This window comes from Salvelinus sp. IW2-2015, linkage group LG4q.2 (genome assembly GCF_002910315.2).
Source record: "Salvelinus sp. IW2-2015 linkage group LG4q.2, ASM291031v2, whole genome shotgun sequence".
In the NCBI taxonomy this organism is placed as follows: domain Eukaryota; kingdom Metazoa; phylum Chordata; class Actinopteri; order Salmoniformes; family Salmonidae; genus Salvelinus; species Salvelinus sp. IW2-2015.
The window spans coordinates 8,833,212-8,859,905 of record NC_036843.1 but is presented as its reverse complement, the minus strand read 5'-3'; the positions used below and the strand labels follow the sequence as shown (position 1 = coordinate 8,859,905).

Below are 26,694 nucleotides of genomic sequence, written 5' to 3'. Positions count from 1 at the left end.
TTAGAAACCATCCTCTGCTACCAATGTTAACTCGAAATGACACAACGACAAGGTTCCAGTTTAACAAAGTTTACTCTACTATATGAACACACTACAAGGTAGCCATTACACTCAAGGCCAGGTCCAACAACGACCAGACTTCCTGCGCATGCGCACTCTTGACTGAGTGATAGCCCCGTAATAACAGAAATATAGGGATACTTAAAACATGAACTTAACAATAATAATCACAGTATGATTACTGTGATTACAGTAGTATACGAGTGGATCCTACGCTGGAACAAGAAGATTGGCAAGTTCTTCACCAGTGGATAAGGGGAAGATTGACAATTGTAAAAAGCAGGTGAGTAATTCCTAGCTTAGATCCTGCCATCAGATGTAGTACTAATAGATAGGCCTACACACTAAGCAATACCATCTGCCCATTTCTTTATAGATCCACGGTGCGGAGAGTGAGCTGAACTCCCTGCTGAAGCTGAAACACCCTAACCTGGTGCACTACCAGGCTCTGAGCTCCAGTTAGAGGGATGACTGCCTGGTGGTGGACCTGCTGGTAGAGCATGTGGGGGTCAGCAACAGTCTGAGCCAGAGCCTGGCCAGCCAGACCGCCATCCCCCTGGAGCGCCTCCGCCTGCTCACTGGCTGTCCTTGACTACCTCCACTCCAACTCTGTTGTCCACAAGCAGCTGGGCGCCTCCAGCGTGCTGCTGGACCACCTGGGCAACGTGCGACTCACAGACTACAGCCTCTCCAAGAGACTGGGCGACCTCTGCAAGGAGGACATCTTTCAGCAGGCCCGCGTGCGCTTCTGTGAGGACACGCTGCCCACCAAGGCTGGGAAGAAAGGGGACATGTGGAGCCTGGGGCTGATGCTGCTGGCACTTAGCCAGGGCGAGGAGGTCAGGGAGTTCCCGGTGTCTGTGCCCACCAGCCGGCCCGCTGACTTCCAGGACTTCCTCAACAGGTATGCCTGCCTGACAAGAACCATCCATTCAGTTTGGCCAGACAGCTAGTCTCGGTGTCGGCCAGACAGCTAGTCTCGGTGTCGGCCAGACAGCTAGCCTCATCCACTTCCATGCCTGGACCTCACATTTTTATGGTGGCAATTAAAACTTTCATTTGTCGTGTGGTTAAAATCTAAATGAAAATGTGTTTTTTACAGATTTTGACTCATTAGCACATGATTTTTGAATGGTTAGCTAGATGATTTAGGAAACTTCTTCTCTTTTCTGTTCAGTTAATGAAAACTATACACAGTGAACACACAGGTTCATTTAGATGTATTTAACCTTCCTGTACCTTTTTGATGTATTGTCATTCCACCATGGACTGTGTGTTAATCAGGGTTTAGCTGTCAGAGCTCGTCCTCTGTATTTGGGTGCCAGTCTTAATGTACTGCTGTGTGGATGCAGAGTAACACAATGTGGACCAGAGGATTAGATGTTGATGGGCCACGCCAGGAATGTCAGCTCTGTTCTTTTGGAAGTTTCCATGCTAAATGCACCATTCTCTGTTCTGTGTGGTAGGGGTGTGTGTCTGAATGACGCTGACCGCTGGAACACCCAGCAGCTGTTGGACCACCCCTTCCTCAACCCTCCACCTCCGAAGACCCCTCCACAGTGCCAGGACGCTCGTCCAGAAGGTGACATCTGTGTTCAGATCAGGGCCACTAGATATTTTCAGTCTCCAAGACTATAATGTTGTGAAAAAATGGTTGCCTTTTTTTAAGAGGCTTGATTCACTATGTAGAATCCTAACGGCTGTATTCTGTCCTCCCCAGACATTGGTGATGACTTTGCGTCGCCGGTCATCCCTCAGTCACATCCTCAACGCTCTGTTCAGCACTGGGCTGCAGAGGCAGTTCTCACGCTACTTCAACGAGTTTGAGGAGTTACAGCTGCCGGGGAAAGGAGCTTTTGGTGCCGTTATCAAGGTAATCCGTGTTTTAATATAGCATAGCTGACGGTAGCATTCCTAGCCTTTGCCTTTTATTAAGTCCATGGTTATTGTTCACATAATGTTTGTCTCCTGACCCATCTTTTTGTCTCTTTCCATCCTCTCGTTATGTGTAGGTCCAGAACAAGCTGGATGGATGTTACTATGCTGTGAAGCGTATCCAGGTGAACCCGGCCAGTAAGCAGTTCCGTAGGATCAAAGGTGAGGTGACGCTGCTGTCGTGCCTCAGCCATGAGAACATCGTCCGCTACTACAACGCCTGGATCGAGAGGCATGAGACCCCCTCCACGGGGATACTGAGCTCAGACAGCTCCGAGCCCCGGCGCACAGCGGAGAAACTGCCCCAGGTCCGAGCCCCCCTCCACGGGGATACTGAGCTCAGACAGCTCCGAGCCCCGGCGCACAGCGGAGAAACTGCCTCAGGTCCGAGCCCCGGCGCACAGCGGAGAAACTGCCTCAGGTCCGAGCCCCTTCTCTGGGCCTCAACGAGCTGGGAATCGTCATGCTTGACAACGTGGAGGGTAACGCCCCACCCCTGCCCTGGCGAGCTCGGTGGAGTGGAGCACCTCCATCGAGAGGTCCTCTAGCGCCAAGTGCAGTGGTCACGAGTCCAGCGACGAGGATGATGATCTTTTCTGTGCCTCGTTCCTGTGAGTTCTCCTAAGGCATTAGAACTATTGGAGTGTGCAGTACAAAATAGTCTTGACGGTATAGTAGCATCTATCGGAGGTTCGTTTCATGTAGTATATGCTCTGTGAACTTGATATATGGAACTAAAATGATTTACTTTTAGTATTTGTTTTGGTTTGTTTGCGTCTAGCCCATCAAACAGTGACTCAGAGAGTGACATAATTTTTGACAATGGAGATGACAGCATATCCCAGGTTAGTGTTTGTGACCCGATTTAGAATCGTAGGCATTTGACGACCTTTCCTACTTCACAGTAAGGCCATTATTTATATATATATGTTTTGTGCAGAAACACCTTCTTGAACATGTGAACTTTCATATGCCTTAATTGCAAACTTGTATGGGATCTGTAAATATGAATGAAACACTTAAATTATGAGCCTACTTTAGCCATAGAAAAAGCACTGTATGTATGGAGAAAGGCAAGATCCATGATTGGCTGAGATAATGAATGGAGACAATAGAGATATTACTTCCTGGAGGACAATGCCATACTGACTTGTGCTTTTACATGTGAATTCTTAAAGAAATGGGTGGGGCTAAGGCATAAGAGATTGTGAACGATGCTTAATAGGGGCGTAAACAAAAAAGAGCTCTCTAGAAAGCGTGAAAATCGTTCAAGGGCATTATTCTCCTACTTTTCTCCAAAGTGGGATAACAAGTTAATCAGATTTCAAAGAAGCATAACTTTCCCATGTTTCCCCTCGACTACATGATATAGTTTTGGAGCTCTGAGTGTACTTGTGTAAAACAAAAGCCAATCTTGAAAAGTTGACACAAGCTCACCTTGAATTCAGTCACATATATTATCACCAAGTTGTGTGTTACTTTCATCAACTGAATCAATGTAACCACCATCCCTCAGGAAGAGGCAAGCAATAGAATGGGTGGTGACACGATAGAGAGCACAGACTCTCTTTATCTTTACATCCAGGTAAAGCTCCGTTCACTAGCACTCAACTAATACCCCACTAGAGGACACTGTTCTATGTCTAATATCTAACCTGTGTTCTCTCCTCCGTCCAGATGGAATACTGTGAAAAAAGCACTTTACGAGACACCATTGACCAGGGCCTCCATCAGGACATGAGTTGCCTGTGGAGGTTCTTCAGGGAGATCCTGGATGGCCTGGCTTACATCCACCAACAGGTGTGTCTGTGAACCCTCCGTCTCCCCTAATTAATGTCCTCCTCAGAGTGTACTGCAGGGTTCAATGTCTGCTTTAGGGTGTGGAACAGAGATGTAACGTTTAAGAGCCGAGACTTTGAGGAGAGAGGTGGGACTCTCCTGTCACATTCGGTTAGGAAGGAGGGAGTCCAGGACAGTCACTGCTTGTGATTCTACTGTTCCACTCCAAGTGTCTGCTAATTCTTCAGATCCCAATGTCAAAGGTTTTTCTAGGTTCATAGTGGAAATTGAAGTGGGATATAATTTTTCCTGTAGGAATTAATCATGACTCATTCTCCACCTTTGCAAAATTGTATCTATGGGAATTTTGAATTTATTCATAGTGTTTTGAAATGTGTTTGATGCAAAACTGTTTTAAAGGACCCTCTTCTCTTTTTCTCACACACTCAAATGTTTTGGTATGCATGTTCCTTCCTTCCAAGCTGTTAAAGCACGGGTTAGAACAACAATGATGGCATGCATGTGACATGCTTTCAGCAATGGTTCCAATTAGCACTCATTGATCACCTCCACCCTTCCAACAGGGGATGATTCCTCGAGACCTCAAGCCTGTCAACATTTTCTTGGACTCTCAGGACCATGTGAAAATTGGAGACTTTGGCCTGGCCACAGACCATCCTGCTAATGTGGTATGCCTTAATGTCCTCGGGTTCCGCTGTCTCCTGGGGATGGAGATTCATTAACTGATACCTTGAAGTTGAGGTCTCTAAAGCCGTGTTCTCAAGTCGAGTCCCAAGTAGAACGGGTCGAGTCTCAAGTTCTGTCCAAGACGTGCATTATAAGCGCAAGTCGAGTAGTCAAGTTTTTTTTCAAGTCAACAAAAAAATAATCTATAYATGCAATGACTTGTTCAATTACAAATCTTTCTCTGTTTGAGGCTACCAGACAGCCCTTTTCATTATTTTGTCTATAACACATTTAGATTATGTAATAATGTTAATAACAAATTCCAAAGGCAAGCTTCATAAGTCAATTATTATTTTCAAGCAATTTTGACGTACCAGAAGACCACTAATGCTAGTATGCTAGTAATTGTTGCTTGATGCTCCATTTCTGGTGAGCTTGTAAAGGTAACCGTTAGTATTCTTGATCACCAATATCTTTTTGAGCTGTATATTTATGGCAATCCTCTCTCCCTACAATTTGATGATTACACTGTGCCCAATCCTATAGCTGTACAGCAAATCAGCAATCTGTTTGCTAGCTCAGTAGTTATCAAACTTTTTTTTCTCGAAACCCCCAAAAAGCAGTGTTCAAAGATGTGCGACCATGCACGCACAACAGCTGCACAAATGTAACTTCTCATTATAGCCATAAACGTTGATGCATTTTCAAAACGCAAGATACATAAATAAACTGTTTTTCGCCTGCATTTGTAGTTGAGTCATTTCCAATGCTCATTGCCAACTGAACTGGGTAGCCCTTTTCTTCCTCACAAATACCATAATTAATTCGGCAAAATATGTTATCATCCCATAATGCAATGTTACAGCTATCTTTAGACATATAGCCAGCCAGTAGCCACCCGAACTAGGCCTATCTGAAATAGGAAATGATCAATGAAATAATATAGGCCTACATAAGCATGTGCTTTCTGGTCCATAATCTCTGGATATGCAAGCCTGCCTTTGCGCCAATGCTGACGACTGGTCATTGGTCAACAATCAAGGCATCAGTCACAAGTCTTAATCTAACCATTCTAACCCCAGTGCAGCTCAGTGTAAACAAGCAAAACTGTAGAGTTGGAATCTTCTGGCAAAAGTGGAATGTTGACGCTTTAAAAAAGTTTGAGTATTTCTTTTTGTTCTGTGTTTCCCAAATAACTCAAGAATGAACAAAGAACTGACTTTGTAGAAATCATCTCTTCCCTACAGGCCGCAGCAAGTATACTGGATATTGAGGAGAGTGGCTCTGTTCTGATTCTCAAACCGGACCCAACAGGTACTGAGAAGCAAAATCCCTCCTTATCTAACTAGCTTATAAAGTGTCTCAGGGTCTATGACTATATATTTGCAAAATTGATTATGTATCTTTTATTTCTGAACAGGGAATATGACTGGTATGGTTGGTACTGCCCTATATGTCAGTCCAGAGGTGCAAGGGAATACCAAAGCCACTTACAACCAGGCAAGAAATATGAATGGAACACACACCAATGTCAATTAAGAAGAATAAAATAAAGATTTAAAGAAACTGTCTCAGAACAATCATTAATTCAAAAAAGTTATCTCAAAAGTAGTCTAGGAATTATATATTGTAATGAATGAAGGGCCTTGACTCCTGGGTGGAGCATAGACTMGTGTCCTCTATCTGTTTAGAGTTAGTTCAAGGTTTTCCAACAGTGTTACTGTATCCTCACTAGGAAATATATAATTCAGGATTGATTGTATATACCAGATGTAAAGGGAAGAGGGCTCATCCTGTGATCTGTGTTTCTCCTTAGAAAGTGGATCTGTTTAGCTTGGGTGTTATCCTGTTTGAGATGTCCTACCGACCCATGACCACCGGCTCTGAACRAATCTCAGTCCTGAGCCAGCTGCGCATGGTCAGTCTGTCCAGCACAGAGAACACAGACTGGGGCGGGGGAGCCACGGGAAGGGTCTCACTCACTCATCACTGTCCCATTACTCTGTCATTCCACTCTGCTGGAGGACATCAACTTCCCTGAAGATTTCCCTGAGTATAAGAGTGGAAAGCAGGTGATGAAGGACGTATTCAATTTATGTTACACAAGTTATACTCTTAGCTCCCTGAAGTTGTGTGAAACTATGTAGAAGTAGTAGTTCACTTTATAGTCCCACAATGGGAAGTTGTTAATGAAACCAAACTGAGTGACATTACACAGTATAGGCAGTTTGACTTTGATAGACTGATCCTTAGCCCTGTGTCTTATCTCAAATGAAGGTTATTGGCTGGCTGCTGAACCATGACCCGGCCCTGCGTCCCACGGCCAAGGAGCTCCTGAAGAGTGATCTGCTGCCCCCGCCCCAGATGGAGGAGTCGGAGCTCCACGAGGTCCTGCAGCACACCATGGCTAACRTCAATGGCAAGGCCTACCGCACCATGGTCAACCAGCTGTTCTCCCAGATCACCTCCCCCGTCATGGACTACACCTACGATATCGACCTCCACAAGGTACCAGGCCTACTGCTCYGGGCAAGGTACCAGGCCTACCCACTGACGCAGTGGAGCAGACCCTCAAACCTGGCCTAGCGGACTACCACACAAACACAACCCAAAGCCAACCAGACATGAACACTTGGGCATCACTATCCTCTCTACYACGTCATAGCATCTCAAACCATTGTTTGTGACAGACAGGTATTGAAGAAATTGTTGAACGCAGAATAGAGTGGTCCAAAGTAGGAAGAGATACCCATCTCCTCCTGTAGGTGTCACTGTAGACACAGTAATGATGCTGCTTCTGTGATCATACAGATCTCCTGTCATCTGGTTCACATAATGGCGAAACTGTTTGAGCTTTCATCGATGCCTTTTGATTCCTAACAGACTTTGTTTTGCTGCAGGGCAACTTTAATTTCGACAGTGCCAGATTGCAACCGTATGTGTACGAAACAATCACCAGGATCTTCAAGAAACATGGTGAGTCCAGATTCAGACTCCTATTTTAAGAGCTGAAGTCGTTTTCTCTCTTGGGCAAGTGACTTGACCCATTCCACTTTAAAGTTGCTGCTATGAAGACCTCACTGGGGCCTTGACTTGAACATCTGTTCACATACAGTACCAGTCAAAAGTTTTAGAACACCTACTCATTCAAGGGYTTTTCTTTATTTTTACTATTTTCTACATTGTAGAATAATAGTGAAGACATCAAAACTATGAAATAACACATGGAATCATGTAGTAACCAAGAAAGTGTTAAACCAATCAAAAAATATTTGAGATTCTTCAAAGTAGCCACCCTTTGCCTTGATGACAGCTTTGCACACGCTTGGCATTCTCTCAACCAACTTCACCTGGAATGCTATTCCAACAGTCTTGAAGGAGTTCCCACACATACATAACTGACTTCAGTGGGCAAATGCTCACCTTCGATGGGCACTGCTACGCTGGAGAAGTGTGCCCTTCACGGATGAATCCCAGTTTCAACTGTACTGGGCAGATGGCAGACTGCATGAATGGCGTTGTGTGGGCGAGAGGTTTGCTAATTCCAGTGTTGTGAACAGAGTGCCCCATGGTGGCGGTGGGGTTATGTTATGGGAAGGCATAAGCTACGGGCAACGAACACAATTGCATTTTATCAAAGGCAATTTGAATGCACAGCGACGTYGTGTCGAGATCCTGAGGCCTATTGCCATGCCATTCATCCGCCGCCATCACCTCATGTTTCAGCATGATAATGCACAGCCCCATGTCGCAAGGATCTGGACACAATTCCTGGAAGCTGAAAATGTCCTAGTTCTTCCATGGCCTGCATACTCACCAGACATGTCACCTATTGACCATGTTTGGGATGCTCCCGCCAATATCCAGAAACTTCACACAGCCATTGAAGAGTGGGACAACATTCCACAGACCACAATCAACAGCCTGATCAAGTCTATGCAAAGGAGATGTCATGCTGCATGAGGCAAATGGTGGTCACACCAGATACTGACTGGTTTTCTGATCCACGCCCTACCTTTTTTATAAGGTATCTGTGACCAACAGATGCATATCATCTGTATTCCCAGTCATGTGAAATCCATAGATTAGGGCTTAATGGATATATTTAAACTGACTCATTTCCTTACAAACTGTAACTCAGTAAAATAAATTGTTGCATTTTGCGTTTATAATTTGTTCAGTGTATGCTGAACTTATTATCATACATTTACAATAGTGTTTCTGTGGCTGTCTTTCCAGGGGCTGTGTGTCTCCAGACCCCCTTGCGCCTCCCCAGGAACAGGAAGCTGTATGACGGCAGTGAGCCGGCCTGCTTGATGGGCCACAGTGGCATGCTGGTCACCCTGCCCTACGACCTCCGGGTGAGCATCAGGAAGCAGGAAGTACTACACGCTCCGTTAACTAGCCCTCACTGATCCCAGCACTCAGTGGACTAGGGCCAGAACAACCCCGGGACAATCCTGGGACTAACTGTGTTTCCACAGTGATTTATTGTCATCTTGCATGCACTGTTTACTTATTCTCTTTTGTCTCCATTCCAGATTGCATTCGCAAGATTTGTGGCCAGAAATAATATTACCCATTTCAAGAGGTAAATCTCATAGTCAATCACTGAATACTTGAATCTATCCATTTCATATGTATGTTCAGTCTTTGATAAACCTCTGAATGTAATCCTGTGTGTGTGTGTGTAGGTGGAGGATCGAGCGTGTGTTTATGTCCATTGTAATGTAATGGTGTGAGTGTGCAGGTGGAGCATTGAGCGTGTGTTCCGGCCCAGAAAGCTGGACAGGGCCCACCCCAGGGAGCTGCTGGAGTGTTCCTTTGACGTCATTGTCCCCGKCACTAATAGCCTGCTGCCTGACGCTGAGACCATTTTCACCATCGCAGAGATTATCCAGGAGTTCAGTGTCCTGCAGGTACCACACTGTTACCACTCCGTCTAGTAATTCCTCTTACCATGTTACTACCCCTGTCAGTCTAGCTAAAGTCACAGACCATGTTGTCCTTTACAGTACACTCCCTGTCTCGCCTCARGCACAGACACTACTGTCCAGTCTCTACTGTCCAGTCTCTGTCTAGCTCTGGTCTGGTCACCCACTCCTTGCGTTCTAGACAGTGCTGGAGGCCCAGTTCACCCAGCACGAACCCATTCCAACCCAGGCCTGCTTTGCTCTGCTAAAGGACCAGCATACCTCCAAGACCCCTCTAAAATGGTCTACCTCTCCCTGATTGCACCACTACTGATAACCGTTTAAACCGTTTCTGTCTCCCCTGTCAGTTGCAGACGCTGTATAAATACATAGAGCAGAAAGGAGACCTGCAGGACCTGGTCCCCCTCATCACCTCTCTGACCAAACAGAAGACTGGCAAAGCAGGGCTTAAAGACCAGGAGGAACTCACTGGCCTGCTCAGGAGACTGGAGGCAAGCTACAGGTACAGCTATTACTAGATCTCCCACTTCCTAACTCTTACTCAGAGTCTGGTGTATAAAGAGGATGCATTGCATGTGTTTCCTGTGGATTTCAGATTGATTGATTCTCTCTCATATTTTGTGGTCTTGTGGTGGTGGTAAATCTGGGTCTGTTTATAAGGTGCAACACCATTGTGGGTCATCTTCCAGTTTGTCCTTCATCAAGAAACGCAGACGCACAGTGCCAGACATCATGGCTGCAGGAGGGAGATACGACCACCTGGTAATGCGCCCATCCTACCCATGCCGCCAACAGATTATGTCCCAACTTGGGTCCTTGGAAGTGTTGAACTATCAGGGTTTCTGGTTCTCTTCCTGTAGATCCTTGAGTTCCGTGGCCCAGCATCCTCTGCTCCTGTCCCTTCGACAGTAGGGGCCAGTTTGGCTCTGGACAAGGTCTGTGCTGCCCTGGCCAGCATGGAAGAGCCGGTGAGTACTATTAACGATTCATCAGTGTTAATGACCCACAGATACAGAAGGTCATATTTGATGATGGCTTATTACTTTGAGCCTCCATTAAAGTTAATGTCTGTTATAATCCAGCCTCTAAAATGTAGCTGTTTTGGGAAAGGCTCACATTTTTCTATACTGTACAATGACAGTTGATGTGTCTAACCCCTCTGTAATTAACTCAGAATGTGTGTGGAACTCTCTGCGTGTGTGAGCACATTTTAACCTAACTCTGCATGTGTGAGCACGTTTTAACCTAACTCTCTGCGTGTGTGAGCACATTTTAACCTAACTCTGCATGTGTGAGCACGTTTTAACCTAACTCTCTGCATGTGTGAGCACGTTTTAACCTAACTCTCTGCGTGTGTGAGCACGTTTTAACCTAACTCTCTGCGTGTGTGAGCACGTTTTAACCTAACTCTCTGCGTGTGTGAGCACGTTTGAGCATGTCTGCTGACATTGTCTATGACGTGTCACAGGTCAGTGATGGGCAGCCCGTAGCACCTTCTGCTGTGACAATACCTAACCAACAGGGGGTGACACCTCCATTCTATTCTACCCCACATGGACAGGCGGACCAAACTGCCTGTGAAGTTATTTACCTTGACCGTATGTGGAACTGTAAACACTCAGGGAAACGGGATCCATTTTGAGTTTCCTTTCAAATAAGTCTGTTAGAGTATCACGTTTAAGAAACACAATGCCCAGTTGTTTCCTTGGCCGACTTTCATCATCTCTGTTACTGGAAAGACTTCTATAAGCAGTTTTTGTTTTCAGTTTGTAGGTGAAGTCTGTTGACCAACTCTAACCTGGGAAGTGTTGCTGTGTAGTTATCACCCTGGTGAATGTGACTGGTGTCGTGTCACTGTGCTGGGCCATGCCTCTCACATTCTTCATGTTTACGTGACGGCCTGATCTCAGGCCAGGAGGTGTCCGTGTGTGTCTCTCTCTGGCAGAGCGTGCAGCCGACTGCTGTCCTCCCCCTGCCCTCTTACGTTCACCCTKTCTCACTCCTTCTCCCTCTTACCCTCTAGTATCCTCCCTCTCTACTTTTTCATTTGCTCTCTTGTTGTCCCATCGCGAACTCTATAACATCACTGATTGCTCAACTCCATCCCCCTGACCTCCCAGCAGCAATTCAAATCTTAGCTTTGTCTGAGCTCACACTGCTCTGCTGGAGAGAGACAGCATGTCGGTCCAACACATCAGGGTTGTAAAGGATGCCATCCTCATGGTCTAATGTTAACYCCTTTCACATGCACTGCTTTTACTGGTCAAATCTCCAGTAAGTGCTAATTTATTGTCTGGAGATGGTTCCACTTTATTTTTGTTGGGTCTAGTTTCAAGTTTTATTGTCACGTGCACAAGTACAGTGAAATAAATGCCTTTCTAGCTTTTACTAGACAAATATGGTCAACCCTTTCCACATGCGGTCACCTGGGAGGCATATGGCAGAAAGCTGGTTGGCCCTCTCTGTCTCAGTGATAGAGCCWCTGTGAGGAAGCTGGTGGGGGAGTGAGACTGCTGGAGAGCAGAGCAGAGGTGATATACAGCRCAGAGATTGTTCCTCAGTAGTCTACTGTTCTGGTCTGACCCAGCTCTGCCTGCCGGAGGAAACATGTYTGGCTGTATTTGATTAGGATAAATCCGCTCTGCTGCTCACACACGGCCACGGGTGACTGCACTACCTGTACAGGCTCAGGTTTGAGCACTGGGCAGAGCAGCTCTCCGTTCCAAGCAAAACTTGGTTCTCCGCCGCTCCGGAGGAATTTGAGGCACAAGTGAAGCATTCCACCAGCACACATTTAATTATCCAGACTGTACGCTGCCATGGCCCAGTGGTATCTCAGCCATCCCTGTTCTCTCTCCTGTCCTTGCCACAGCACCGGCTCTGACATTTGGGGCGGCAGGGTAGCCTAGTGGTTAGAGCGTTGAGCTAGTAATCGAAACACCGAGTAATCGAAACATGGCAAGTTCAAATCCCCAAGCTGACAAGGTACAAATCTGTCGTTCTGCCCCTGAACAAGGCAGGGGTGTGTTCCTAGGCCGTCATTGAAAATAAGAATTTGTTCTTAACTGACTTGCCTAGTTAAATAAAGTTTTTTTTTTTTATGTGTGAAATGTTTTTTTTTTTTTACTTTTTATTATAACATTCCAGTCCTGTTGTCCAAACGTATGGCACACGCTCTCTGTTTTCACAGGAACTGATGAGSCATAGGAAAGCCACTGAAATCTGCCTGAACCCAGCTTTTAATACACCCTTAAACCACCAGAACTGCTTCCAACTCGTACTCTTAGACAGACAGCCCACCTTCTACTAAACACATCACATCAAACTACTTTTCCCATAATCCCACTGTCATCGTACATGAGAAACATGGGGCTGAGGGAGGGCTTATCCTYGAGTGGCGCAGCGGTCTGAGGCACTGCATCTCCGTGCTAAAGGCATCACTACAGACCCTGGTTCGGTTTCAGGCTGTATCACAACCGGCCGTGATTGGGAGTTCTGTAGGGYGGCGCACAATTGGCTCAGCATCGTTCGGGTTAGGGTTWGGCCGTCATTGTAAATAACAATTTGTTCTTAACTGACTTGCCTAGTTAAATAATACACTGTATAGTGCTGAAGGGGTCCACTGTAACCACARCCCCTATAGCAAGCACATGTTGTGTAATAACATGCAAGGCAGGTTCAAGTTCACCTAAACCACACATYATAGTAGCAGTTACTGTAAATGTTAGTCTGGGTCTAGAAATGGGTTGCAGGATCTGGAGCCCATTTGTGATCTTCTTGGGAGCAGGATGTACTGTTTTTACACTTGGCTATTACAAAGTAGTGTTTGCTTCTACAGCCGTCTAGAGTAGGACCAATCAGAGCCGTCTAGAGTAGGACCGATGTGGTTTCTGCATTATGATGCATTTACATTCTTTGGCAGCCATGTTAGCTCTCAATTAACATTACATGAGGAATATGAAAAAATACTATAAAAATKAATAATGCTCATTCACCTAGTTCAAGCGAAAACAATCAAACACATAAAACCCACTGTGAATATCTCCATTGTTAGCAAATGACGGTAATTTATCAGTAAACACTTTCCCCTCATCAGTGAATGAGACACACAGGAGATTAAAACCAACTGCTCTGGATGGTTGACAAAGAGCCCTGATAGAGCCAGAGAAATGGGCTCTTCTTTCTTCTGTGTCATCTCCATTCATGAAAGAGAACATCCATCAAATCCTGCATAGGCTCCTTGTTCTGAGCATCCAAATAAAACTAGGCAGTGAAAACCAAAAATGGAGAGGGTTTAGCCCAGTCTTTGAGCAGGGCTAYAGGTAGTGAGGCTGATATTAGCCCAGTCCCCTGTACAGACTGCCTGCAGTGGAGCTTTAACCGTGCCTGTGACCTGGCCTAGGGCTCTGGGTGTCACTCACAATGGAGAAACTCAAACAGCAGTCAGGCAGACAGGACAAATCCTTACCCCAAATGAGCATTATGATGTATTTGACATTTTAGCAGAGTGACTTACAGTAGTGAGAGCATACATTTTGTGTATTTTTCCYMCYGTATTAGTCCCCCGTGRGAGTCGAACACACAACCCTGGCGTAGCAAGGGCTTTCTCTACCAACTGAGCCACACGTTCTATGGCAGCCATGTACGCTCCCCATTTAACATTACATAGGGAATATTTAAACAATGCTATGTAACTGTAAATCTAGAATTAGTACAATATTCACATTTCTAAAAGTTGGCCTAACTCTCAGTATGGCTTTGGTGTTAGTGTTTCTTGTTCCCCTCTGTGTCTGACTGTGTCGTTGTGTTCAGTCCCAGGAGACTATGCTGGAGCCCTGTAGACAGGCTGGCATCACCTGCATGGCCCTTGTCTCAGACAAGGACGGGAACTACATCAAGGTAATTATAATGAAAATGRATTTATATAGCGCTTTTCCAGATGCTCAAAGCTCTTTGCATAGTAATTGTTCTTTACTGTAACTGTATATGATTCTAAGTCCTGGCTGGAATGCAGCACTTTGATACATTCTCTTGGCCAGCATCTGACTACGTAGTCTGAAATGTAATTTGCCTTTGTTGGCTACTTCTCCTACTTGTACAATAATTGGACTGCACCTGTGCTGTGAGCTTAGTGCATGTAAATGGTCTTGATATGAATTCCAAATGGTTTGATGTATACATTAGTTTGATATGAAAAATGGGAATTTAGAGTGAATGTTTTGTGTTGGAAGCAGGTCTGATTTCCCTTCCCTGTCCCCCGTGTGTCCCCAGGTCAAGTCCTTTGAGAAGGAAAGGCAGTCTGAGAAGAGGATTCCAGAGTCTGACCTTGTGGATCACATTGTTCAGAAATGTCGGACCAAATTCTTTGCGGAGAGAAATATCCGGTGACAACGCGGTTTATTAACCCCACGCACAAACTCTGTAATAGACTTTCAGTGTTGTTGGGGAAAGAGACTCATACAGCTGTTTGTCTCCTCCAACAGGGAAACCTCTGAGACTGTCTCTTCAGAACACCAAGGGGTCACTCGTCAATGCCTCAGGTACAGTTGAACAGCCTTCTTCTCCACCCTGTATCCAGGGATGACCCTCCATTACCATTGACTTGGTTCTGGGTTGGATTTCATACGAGCTCCTGCATGGTGTTAGAGCTGTGTTGAATGGATAATTAAAGGGTGATGGTGAATATGTGAGCTGCAAGGTGATTTAATGACTGTGTTACATTTCACACCACCTCTAGCTCACGTGCACAGTATATGTGAACCTTAATGCAGCACAACGGCCGTATTAGTCTGGGTAACAATTATGGCTTCTCAGTCTACTGGTGTCTGGGTGATGGTGTGAGAAGCCTGACAGCTAAGTCAGAGAGGAGCTCAGCTCAGGCATATTCCCATGGTCTCCATTAGTTTGTGTGTGTGTGTGTGTACGTGCTGTGACTTGACAGGATCGTCAGAGCAGCACGGGAGCAGCGCCTCCAGTAACATCAATGTGTTACTTATCTCACCAGAGGTGTCCTCCAGCGCAAGACGGCGCTACGAGACCCAGGTCTGTCAATCAATCACGCCGGTCACTCATACCTGTCCCGAAGTGGACTTTTTAACAGATTGAGCTCAGCCCAGTCACGCAGCCGACCACGAGACAACTCTCCCTGGCTGTGGTTCCCAGCTCTGTCTCACTTTAGCACTGTGGCATCCGTCAAGGTCTGACAACACGRCGGCTTTTACGCACGCGGCCAGCCCAGTTTTAAACGGCATTGGCTCACATGGAGCCCAACTGCATGTGAAGATGAAGTGGCTTTTGTTTCCCAGTTTCATTGTATTCATTGGAAAAATGACTTTTTACATTTTTTTCACCCTCTTCTTTTCAGATTCAAACCAGATTGCATTATCTTGCTAGCAATTTACAGAACAAGAGCAATGCCATCGAAGTTCTGGCTGTAAGTCATTTGCTGTTTCCCCCGCTTTACATGTTATCGGTTGAATCCATGTGTATAATAGTGGAATAAGCACAGAAGTTAGCTGATAGCTATAATAGCAAACATCGGCGTGCAGTGGGATTTAGAGTTCCCCTGGAGGTAGATGGCTACAAAGTGATTCCAGTTGCCGCAGAACAATAAACAGAAAACAAAAGGAGAGGGCAAGTCATTTGGAGCTAAATTGCTACCATATTTCGTTTATTTGTGGTTTTGGAGTAAATTTGAAAGGAGGTATTCACTGAGTAAATTATACAGCGTAGTATTTACTGATACGACATACTCCAAATACATTTGTCATTCCATATGTTTGTGTCTGGTTCCCATCAGAGTTAGAGGCTAGATGCTGGAGCGTGAGGTATTGAATTTGAAACATTACAGACATAATCGCCTTGATGCCGGTATGTATTTACTCAGAGCTAGAAGTCTGCTTCCAGGTCACGTCATCAGTAATCCTACCTGTCTGTCATAGGTAATACCCCTAACTAAAGAGAAATGCAATTTTCTCAAAATATAAAGGCATAGAACCATCAGCTTATGTTCCATCTATGATTTCCTGCGAGGGACCTTTACAGTAGTGCCCTTAGTGGTGGTGAGAGCACCATGAATGAGGCAATGTTCTGCTCACAGACTAAATTGATGCAGCACAGTGTGCAAATTAACTTCATCACTTTTAGCTGAAGGAACTGAATCTTCTGTTTTTTGTTCCCACTGTGCAATGTGTCTTGATATTTATAGTTTAYATTTGGTTGCTGTGGTTACATTTACTTCCTTTAGAAAACAGACAACATGCTATGTACAGTGTGGTCTGGGAGTACATGGTGAGATAACATCCATTGTCTTTGTGGAGTCTTAACGCACCTCCCTCTGTTGTTCCGTCCCAGGTGGACCTGCCGAAGGGAACTCTCATCAACTTCCTATCATTGGAGGTCTGTACCCAGCTCTGCTTATCATGACCTATCTGAAACAGTTAATTAAGGATATCTTGGCAGGATAGAGGAGGGAGGAAGTCCTGTTTCCTTCCTTGTCACCTTCACTCTGTCCTCCGCCAGCAGTCCTGCCAGGACCCTTTAGGTCACCTGCCCTGTCCCCCTCGCACAAACACCACGAGTTACCAGCTGGGACAAGGTGTAAACTAACATTCCAAACTCCTGACCGCAGGGCCTGCCAAACGAAACCAGGAAYCCCCGGCTTTCATTTTTATTTTTAAATGAGAATATAAATTATATGGTGTTAAGAAACATGCTCTGAACACAAGCAGTGTTGCATAACTAAGCAGACGCTCGCGCCAAATAAATGGCGGTCCTATACAGTTCCCCTTTCACATCACACATGTGGATTTGTGAGTGTCAGAGAAAACACTTTCGCTATATAAAACAAATTACAATACACAGTGTGTGTGTGCCCAGACTCACAGGAAACCATGCATCACACGGACTAATTACCCCACAGAGCAGTGAGGGCCTGGGACTCGCAGATCTATCTTTTATATTTCCCACCATTTAACTGCAGATGGGGGAGTGAATGTATACACAGTCTCCGACACGGTAACTACAGAMTACATAAACAGCCCTGTTTGTTTGATCGCAGCCGCTATGTTGAAAGTCTGATTGCTGGTTTCTCTCTCGCTCTCTCTTTCTGCCACTCTTCTCTCCAGTTTGATGGAGATGAGCAGTTCAACATCMGCGTTAAACGTCTGCTGTCACATCTCCCCAAGCAGCGCTACCTCAAGTCCATCTGTGAAGAGATCCACTGCTTCAAAATCCTAAAATGGTGTGTAGCTTTTTYTTCTTCTTTTCTTTCTTTTTTTCCCCAGGCCCTGTGTGTTCCAGGGCAGGCAAACCCAGGCCAGCCATAGTGTGAGAGCAGGGCAGTAGACCCCATGGCCTCGCCCCTGTGCGCTCCCAGGGTCTGACTCAGGCCTTGACTCACATTTTTTATTTAAAAAATCATGAAACCTGAGGAAAACGGTCGAGAGCATTAAAGGCCCTTTAAAAACCAGACTTCCTTTTATGACCAGCAAACACCAGAAAACCCCAGCCCACACTCCAGGTCCCCAGCCCACACTCCAGGTCCCCAGCCCACACTCCATGTCCCCAGCCCACACTCCAGGTGTGTGGATGTCAGTCAACTCTTCAAACAGAGCAGGTCAGAGATAACTACAGTCTATAAAACACCAACTCCTCAGATGATCAGATTTCCATTTGGGGTAAGGATTTGTCCTGTATGTCTGAGTTTCTCCATTGTGAGTGACACCCAGAGCCCTAGGCCAGGTCACAGGCACGGTTAAAGCTCCACTGCAGGCARTCTGTACAGGGGACTGGGCTAATATCAGCCTCACTACCTRTAGCCCTGCTCAAAGACTGGGCTAAACCCTCTCCATTTTTGGTTTTCACTGCCTAGTTTTATTTGGATGCTCAGAACAAGGAGCCTATGCAGGATTTGATGGATGTTCTCTTTCATGAATGGAGATGACACAGAAGAAAGAAGAGCCCATTTCTCTGGCTCTATCAGGGCTCTTTGTCAACCATCCAGAGCAGTTGGTTTTAATCTCCTGTGTGTCTCATTCACTGATGAGGGGAAAGTGTTTACTGATAAATTGCCGTCATTTGCTAACAATGGAGATATTCACAGTGGGTTTTATGTGTTTGATTGTTTTCGCTTGAACTAGGTGACWGAGAGGGCCAGATTCTGTGCCTTGAGAAAGTATTCACACCCCTTGACTTATTCCACATTTTGTTGTGTTACAGCCTGAATTTAAAATGGATACCATTTAGATTTTTTGTCACTGGCCTACACACAATGTCGCATAATGTCAAAGTGGACTTATGTTTTTCAACATTTTTACAAAATAATAAAAAATGAAAAGCTGAAATGTCTTGAGTCAATAAGTATTCAACCCCTTTGTTATAGATATCCTAAATAAGTTCAGGAGTACAAATTTGCTTAACAAGTCACATAAGTTGCCATGGACTCACTCTGTGTGCAATAATAGTGTTTAACATGATTTTTGAATGACCACCTCATCTCTGTACCCCACAATTAACTTTTTGTYCTGAATACAAAGTGTTATGTTTGGTGCAAATCCAATACAACACATTACTGAGTACCACGACCCATGTTTTCAAGCATAGTGGTGGCTGCATCATGTTATGGGTATGTTTGTAATCGTTAAGGACTGAGCAGTTTTTCAGGATAAAAAATAAATGRAATGGAGTTTGGCACAGACAAAATCCTAGAGGAAAACCTTGTTCAGTCTGTTTTCCACCAGACAGTGGAAGATGAATTCACCTTTCAGCAGGACAATAATTGAAATGTTGCACAATCCAGGTGGGGAAAGCTCTTAGAGACTTACCCAGAAAGACGTACAGCTGTAATCGCTGCCAACAGTGCTTCTACAAAGTATTCACTCAGGGGTGTTTGCAAAAATGTCTAAAACATGTTTTCACTTTGTCATTGTGGGGTATTGTGTGTAGACGGGTGAGGGGGGGGGAAATGTAATCAATTTTGAATTCAGGCTGTAACACAACAACATGTGGAATAAGTCAACGGGTAGGAATACTTTCTGAAGGCACTGAAAGTGGGCCAAAGGCCACAGTAGTAAACAGTCGCCTGGCTGCACTGTGCCTATATACTACTCTGCCCATATGGCCCCGCAGTCATTGAGCAGCAGCTACAGCCACTCTTTCATTTACTTCAAAACAGACTCCTAACTCGCTGCCCGCCAGATCATCTGAAATACCSTGTGAAAGAATGAAAATAAAGGGCCAATAATGATGGTGACAATGAAATAAGAATAGTCCAATTAGGCTGTTTTTCCACAATGAACCGGCCAGTTAAAACTTACCAAACCAACTTTACCTGGTGTGGTAGGCTTTCACAAGAAAGCAGTTATAGGTTATGTTGTTTGTCGTTGATGTCCATAGCAATTGTTATGCATTCCCTTTACATATGGAAACATACACAGAGAGTACAAAACATTAAGAACACCTTCCTCAGAACAGCATCAATTCATCAGGGCAAGGACTCTGCAAGGTGTCAAAAGCGTTCCACAGGGATGCTGGCCCATGTTGAACACAATACTTCCCACAGTGGTCAAGTTGGCTGGATGTCCTTTGGGTGGTGGACCATTCTAGATACACACTGTTGAGCGTGAGAAACCCAGCAGTGTTGCARTTCTTGACACAAACCGGTGCACCTGGCACCTACTAYCATACCCCGTTCAAAGTCACTTAAATCTTTTGTCTTGCCCATTCACCTTCTGAATGGTACACATACACAATCCATGTCTCAAGGCTTGAAAATCCTTCTTTAACMTGTCACCTCCCCTTCATCTACACTGATTTGAAGGGGATTTAACAGGTGACATCATYAATAAGGGATCATAGCTTTCACCTGGTCATTCTGTCATGGAAAGAGCAGGTGTTTATAATAGTTTGTATGCTCAGTGTACTTCAACATAGCCTGCTAATGGCCACTTGCGGTTGTTTGGACAAACATTGCGTTATTGAGAAATGGGCTTTGGTATTGGGACTTAATGAGTGTGTTGTCTTTGCAGGGTTGCTGTGGTGGTTTTGTACAGCTACAAGGACGATTACTACAAGATTCTTCTGTAGCAGCTCCAAGCACAACAGGCTTCCTGTGGCGCTTTTCTATATAGAGAAACAGTATCTGTTTAGAAATATGACTTTCCTTTTGAGACTGTGAACCTAAAGGGAAAAGTGAACTTTTAGTGTTAAATTGTGATCCAGTTACAATCAGCTCTGAACCTCACTGCATTTTTTTGCTCCTCCCTACAACTAGAAGGCAAAAAAATGGTTTCTAATCTTCTTACTGTACCTGCTTTAATGTGTAAYGGTTAATGTACATTCTGAAGAGGAATGTTTTTTTGATTGCAGATAGTGTTGCTATATTTCCAAATAAATGGCCAATTCCATATTTTTAAAGTGACATGATGAGTAATGGCATTAAATCTCATATTTTCCCTCAGTTTGTGGTTCTCTTCTGTGAGATTGCAGCAGTCTGCGGGAACAAAGAATATAGTCATAAAACAAAGCAGCTCCCAACCATAGCTGAAGAACTTGATGAATAGCTATGGACTGTGGATATTCTATTACTGAGATATCTATGGGGTTTTTGACTGACTACTACGAATTTCCATTTTCCTGTTGAATGCGAACTCCGATGGTATGGAAAAACCATTATGCTGTAAGAAACTAACCTTTGGAAGAAAGGCACCTCAAATAGGTGATTGAGTTTTCAGAGCAGTCTTCAATTCCTCATGTTGAGGTTTATGAGCAAATGGTGACTGACACGTTGAAACAGAGGCACTGTCCACAGTGTGAATGCTTCAGGTTGTCCGTTCAAGCCTTCCTGGCCCAGTATTTTTCTGTCTGTCGTTTTATGAAGCCCTGACTGAGGTCTGGCCATTGCATTCCTCATCCATAGAGTCCTCTAAACCAGGGATCATCAACTAGATTCAGCCGCGGACTGATTATTMTTTTCTTGAGGATGGTCAGGGGGCCATAACGTAGACTGCAAATTGACAGCAAGAAGCCTAAACCAATATATTTGAGAAAAACATTTCAAACCTTGCTTACAGAGTGATGGAGTGCTGCATCAGATGACCTGGCCKCAACCCAATTGAGATGGTTTGGGATCAGTTGGACCGCAGAGTGAAGGAAAAGCAGCCAACAAGTGCTCAGCATATGTGGRAACTCCTTCAAGACTGTTGGAAAAGCATTCCAGGTGAAGTTGGTTGAGAGAATGCCAACAGTGTGCAAAGCTGTCATCAAGGCAAAGGGTGGCTAGTTTGAAGAATCTCAAATATATTTTGATTTGTTTAACACTTTTTTTTATTATTTATAGAGATGTTGATTCATATTGTTAATTTCAGTTTTAATGTCTTCACAATTCTTCTACATGTGAAAATAGTAAAAAATAAGAAAAACCCTTTAATTGTGGTGTGTCCAAACTTTTGGCTGGTACTGTGGTGTGTGTGTACACACTACCGTTCAAAGGTTTGAGGTCACTTAGAATGTCCTTGTTTTTGAAAGAAAAGCAACAACAAAAAATGTCCATTAACATAAAATTGATCCGAAATACAGTGTAGACTTGTTAATGTTGTAATGACGATCGTAGCTGGAAACGTCAGATAAAAAAATGTAATATCTACATAGGCGTCATAGGCCCATTATCAGCACATCACTCCTGTGTTCCAATGGCATGTTGTGTTAGCTAATCCAACTTTATCATTTTAAAGGCTAATTGATCATTAGAAAACACTTCTGCAATTATGTTAGACAGCTAAGACTGTGGGTGATTATAGAAGCAATAAAACTGGCCTTCTTTAGACTAGTTGAGTATCTGGAGCATCGCATTTGTGGGTTCGATTACAGGCTCAAAATGGCCAGTAACAAACTCGTCAATCTATTCTTGTTCTGAGAAATGAAGGCTATTCCATGTGAAGAATTGCCAAGAAACTGAAGATCTCGTACAACGCTGTGTACTACTCCCTTCACAGAACAGCGCAAACTGGCTCTAACCAGAATGGAAAGAGGAGTGGGAGGCCCCGGTACACAACTGAGCAAGAGGACAAGTACATATAGAGGTCTAGTTTAGAGAAAAGACACCTCAAGTCATCAACTGGCAGCTTCTTTAAATAGTACCCGCAGAACACCAGTCTCAACAGTGAAGAGGCACCCCGGGATGCTGGCCTTCTAAGCAGAGTTCCTCTATAAGTGTCTGTTCTTTTGCCCCATCTTTTATTTTTATTGGCAGTCTGAGATATGGCTTTTTCTTACAACTCTGTTGATGTTGAGACTAGTGTTTTGCGGGTACTATTTATGAGCTGCCAGTTGAGGATTTGTGAGTGTCTGTTTTTAAAACTAGACACTAATGTACTTGTCCTCTTGCACCAGTTGTGCACCGGGCCATCATGATGTTATTTTAATGGACCACAAATAGCTTTTTTTAATAGAGACATTTCTAAGTGACCCCAAACTTTTGAACGGTTGTGTGTGTGTGTATGTGTGTGTGTGTATATACACACAGTGGGGAGAACAAGTATTTGATACACTGCCATTTTTTGCAGGTTTTCCTACTTACAAAGCATGTAGAGGTCTGTATTTTTATCATAGGTACACTTCAACTGTGAGAGAAGGTCTACAAAAATCAGAAAATCACATTTGTATGATTTTTAAGTAATTATTTGCATTTTATTGCATGACATAAGTATTTGATCACCTACCAACCAGTAAGAATTCCGGTCTCACAGACCTGTTAGTTTTCTTTAGAAGCCCTCCTGTTCTCCACTCATTACCTGTATTAACTGCACCTGTTTGAACTCGTTACCTGTATAAAAGACACCTGTCCACACACTCAATCAAACAGACTCCAACCATCTCCACAATGGCCAAGACCAGAGAGCTGTGTAAGGACATCAGGGATAAAATTGTAGCACCTACAGAGGTGGGATGGGCTACAGGACAATAGGCAAGCAGCTTGGTGGAAGAGGCAACAACTGTTGGCGCAATTATTAGAAAATGAAGAAATCAAGAAGTAGATAGGTATCACCCTCGGTCTGGGGCTCCATGCAAGACTCTCACCTCGTGGGGCATCAATGATCATGAGGAAGGTGAGGGATCAGCCCAGAACTAACACGCGGATGATATGACCTGAAGAGAGCTGGGACCACAGCTCTCAGAAAACCATTAGTAACACACTACGCCGTCATGGATTAAATCCTGCAGCGCACACAAGGTCCCCCTGCTCAAGCAGGCTTCATAGGGTCTGAAGTTTGCCATGACCATCTGGATGATCCAGAGAGGAATGGGAGAAGTCATGTGGTCTGATGATGCAAAAAAAGAGCTTTTTGGTCTAATACGCCGTGTTTGGAGAGAAAGAAGGATGAGTACACACCCAAGAACACCATCCCAATAAGCATGGAGGTGGAACATCATCTTTTTGGGGATGCTTTTCAAAGGCGAGAGCGATGACACCGTATTGGGGGAGGATGGATGGGGCCATGTATTGCGAGATCTTAGCCAACAACCTCCTTCCCTCAGTAAGAGCATTGATGATGGGTCGTGGCTGGGTCTTCCAGCATGACAACGACCAAAAACACACAGTCAGGGCAACTAAGGAGTGGCTCCGTAAGAAGTATCTCAAGGTCCTGGAGTGGCCTAGCCAGTCTCCAGACCTGAGATAGAAAATCTTTGGAGGGAGCTGAAAGTCCGTATTGCCAGCGACAGCCCGAAACCTGAAGGATCTGGAGAAGGTCTGTTAGGAGGAGTGGGCAAAATCCCTGCTGCAGTGTGTGCAAACCGTCAAGAACTACAGGAAACGTATGATCTCTGTAATTGCAAACAAAGGATTCTGTACCAAATATTAAGTTCTGCTTTTCTGATGTATCAAATACTTATGTCAGCAATAAATGCTAATTAATTACTTAAAAATCATACAATGCGGCTCCCGGGTGGCGCAGTGTCTAGAGCACTGCATCGCAGTGCTATGCTGCGCCACCAGAGTCTGGGTTCGCGCCCGGCTCTGTCGCAGCGGCCGCGGACCGGAGGTCGTGGCGACGCACTAGCTTAGCGCGTCCGGTTAGGGAGGGTTTGGGCCGGTAGGGATATCCTTGTCTCATCGCGGCTCCAGCGACTTGTGGCGGCCGGGCGCAGTGCGGCGCTAACTGAGGGGGCGGGTGCACGTGTTTCCTCCGACACATTGGTGCGGCTGCTCGGTTGGAGGCGCGCTGTGTTAAGAAGCAGTGCGGCTTGGTTGGGTTGTGCTTCGGAGGACGCATGTACTGTTGATTCGTCTCCGAGGACCCGTACGGGAGTTTGTGCGATGAGACAGATAGAATTACTAGCGATTGGATACCACGAAAATTGGGAGAAAGGGGGATAAAAAAAAAAAAAAAAAAGAAATCATACAATGTGATTTTGGGGATTTTTTGTTTTAGATTCCGTCTCTCACAGTTGAAGTGTACCTATGATAAACAATTACAGACCTCTACATGCTTTGTAAGTAGGAAAATCGGCAAAATCGGCAGTGTATCAAATACTTGTTCTCCCCACTGTAATATATAACTATTGTGTATATATACACACACACACACACACAGGTATATATTTACTATGTGTGTATATATAAATACACACACAGTATATTTATATATACACACATAGTATATATATACTGTGTGTATGTGTGTATATGTATGTATGTGTATATATATATATACATATATACACTGGTGCACTTCAAAAATAGATGGCATCATGAGGGAGGAAATTATGTGGATATATTGAAGCAACATCTCAAAACATCGTCAGGATGTTAAGCTTGGTCGCAATGGGTCTTCCAAATGGACAAGAAACTAAGCATACTTCCAAAGTTGTCAAAATTGCTTAATTGCAAAGTCAAGGTTTTGGAGTGGACATCACAAAGCCCTGACCTCAATCCTATAGATATTTGTGGGCAGAATGAAAAAGCATATTTACATTTACATTTTACATTTAAGTCATTTAGCAGACGCGTCTTATCCAGAGCGACTTACAAATTGGTGCATTCACTCTATGATATCCAGGTGGAACAACACTTTACAATAGTGCATCTAACTCTTTTAAGGGGGGGGGTTAGAAGGATTACTTTATTCCATCCTAGGTATTCCTTAAGAGGTGGGTTTCAGGTGTCTCCGAAGGTGGTGAGACTCCGCTGACCTGGCGTCGTGAGGGAGTTTGTTCCACCATTGGGGTGCCAGAGCGAACAGTTTTTGACTGGGCTGAGCGGGAATGTACTTCCTCAGAGGTAGGGAGGCGAAGCGCCAGAGGTGGATGACGCAGTGCCCTTGTTTGGGTGTAGGGCCTGATCAGAGCCTGAAGGTACGGAGGTGCCGTTCCCTCACAGCTCGGAGGCAAGCACCATGGTCTTGTAGCGGATGCGAGCTTCAACTGGAAGCCAGTGGAGAGAGCGGAGGAGCGGGGTGACGTGAGAGAACTTGGGAAGTTGAACACCAGACGGGCTGCGGCGTTCTGGATGAGTTGTAGGGGTTTAATGGCACAGGCAGGAGCCCAGCAACAGCGAGTTGCAGTAATCCAGACGGAGATGACAAGTGCCTGGATTAGGACCTGCGCCGCTTCCTGCGTGAGGCAGGGTCGTACTCTGCGAATGTTGTAGAGCATGAACCTACAGGAACGGGCACCGCCTTGATTGTTAGTTGAGAACGACAGGGTGTTGTCCAGGATACGCCAAGGTTCTTAGCGCTCTGGGAGGAGGACACAATGGAGTTGTCAACCGTGATGGCGAGATCATGGAACGGGCAGTCCTTCCCGGGAGGAAGAGCAGCTCCGTCTTGCCGAGGTTCAGCTTGAGGTGGTGATCCGTCATCCACACTGATATGTCTGCCAGACATGCAGAGATGCGATTCACCACCTGGTTATCAGAGGGGGTGAAAGTATGTGAGCAAGGAGCCTACAAACCTGACTCAGTTACACCAGCTCTGTCAGGAGGAATGGGCATAAATTCACCACACCTTATTGTGGAATTGTGAAAAACTGAGTTGTATGTGTATATACACTGCTCAAAAAAATAAAGGGAACACTTAAACAACACAATGTAACTCCAAGTCAATCACACTTCTGTGAATCAAACTGTCCACTTAGAGCAACCACTGATTGACAATAAAGTCACATGCTGTTGTGCAAATGGAATAGACAAAAGGTGGAAATTATAGGCAATTAGCAAGACACCCCCAAAATAAGAGATTGGTTCTGCAGGTGGTGACCACAGACCACCTTCTCAGTTCCTATGCTTCCTGGCTGATGTTTT

General features: G+C 44.8%; 2 protein-coding genes and 1 pseudogene across 2 annotated transcripts in view; all 3 read left to right on the top strand.

The window, feature by feature from the left end:
* The window catches only part of LOC111962960 (eIF-2-alpha kinase GCN2-like), a 31,755-nt gene extending 10,902 nt beyond the window's left edge, over positions 1-20,853 (top strand). Inside the window, 15 exon segments of the mRNA XM_070443281.1 lie at positions 8,701-8,822; positions 9,003-9,052; positions 9,212-9,380; positions 9,743-9,897; positions 10,022-10,157; positions 10,256-10,363; positions 14,208-14,294; positions 14,667-14,779; positions 14,879-14,893; positions 14,895-14,935; positions 15,337-15,437; positions 15,760-15,828; positions 16,749-16,793; positions 17,522-17,637; positions 20,423-20,853. Coding sequence (XP_070299382.1) covers positions 8,701-8,822; positions 9,003-9,052; positions 9,212-9,380; positions 9,743-9,897; positions 10,022-10,157; positions 10,256-10,363; positions 14,208-14,294; positions 14,667-14,779; positions 14,879-14,893; positions 14,895-14,935; positions 15,337-15,437; positions 15,760-15,828; positions 16,749-16,793; positions 17,522-17,637; positions 20,423-20,480 — 1,385 coding nt within the window. The 3' untranslated portion in view covers positions 20,481-20,853.
* LOC139027620 (eIF-2-alpha kinase GCN2-like) lies at positions 235-2,543 on the top strand (annotated as a pseudogene).
* Positions 3,502-6,000, top strand: LOC139027619 (eIF-2-alpha kinase GCN2-like). The gene is made up of 5 exons (XM_070443268.1): positions 3,502-3,580; positions 3,673-3,795; positions 4,359-4,463; positions 5,709-5,775; positions 5,882-6,000. Exons 1-5 carry the CDS (start codon positions 3,530-3,532, stop codon positions 5,998-6,000), a joined length of 465 nt encoding a protein of 154 aa, XP_070299369.1. The 5' UTR covers positions 3,502-3,529.
* Positions 20,854-26,694: the final 5,841 nt, after the last annotated feature.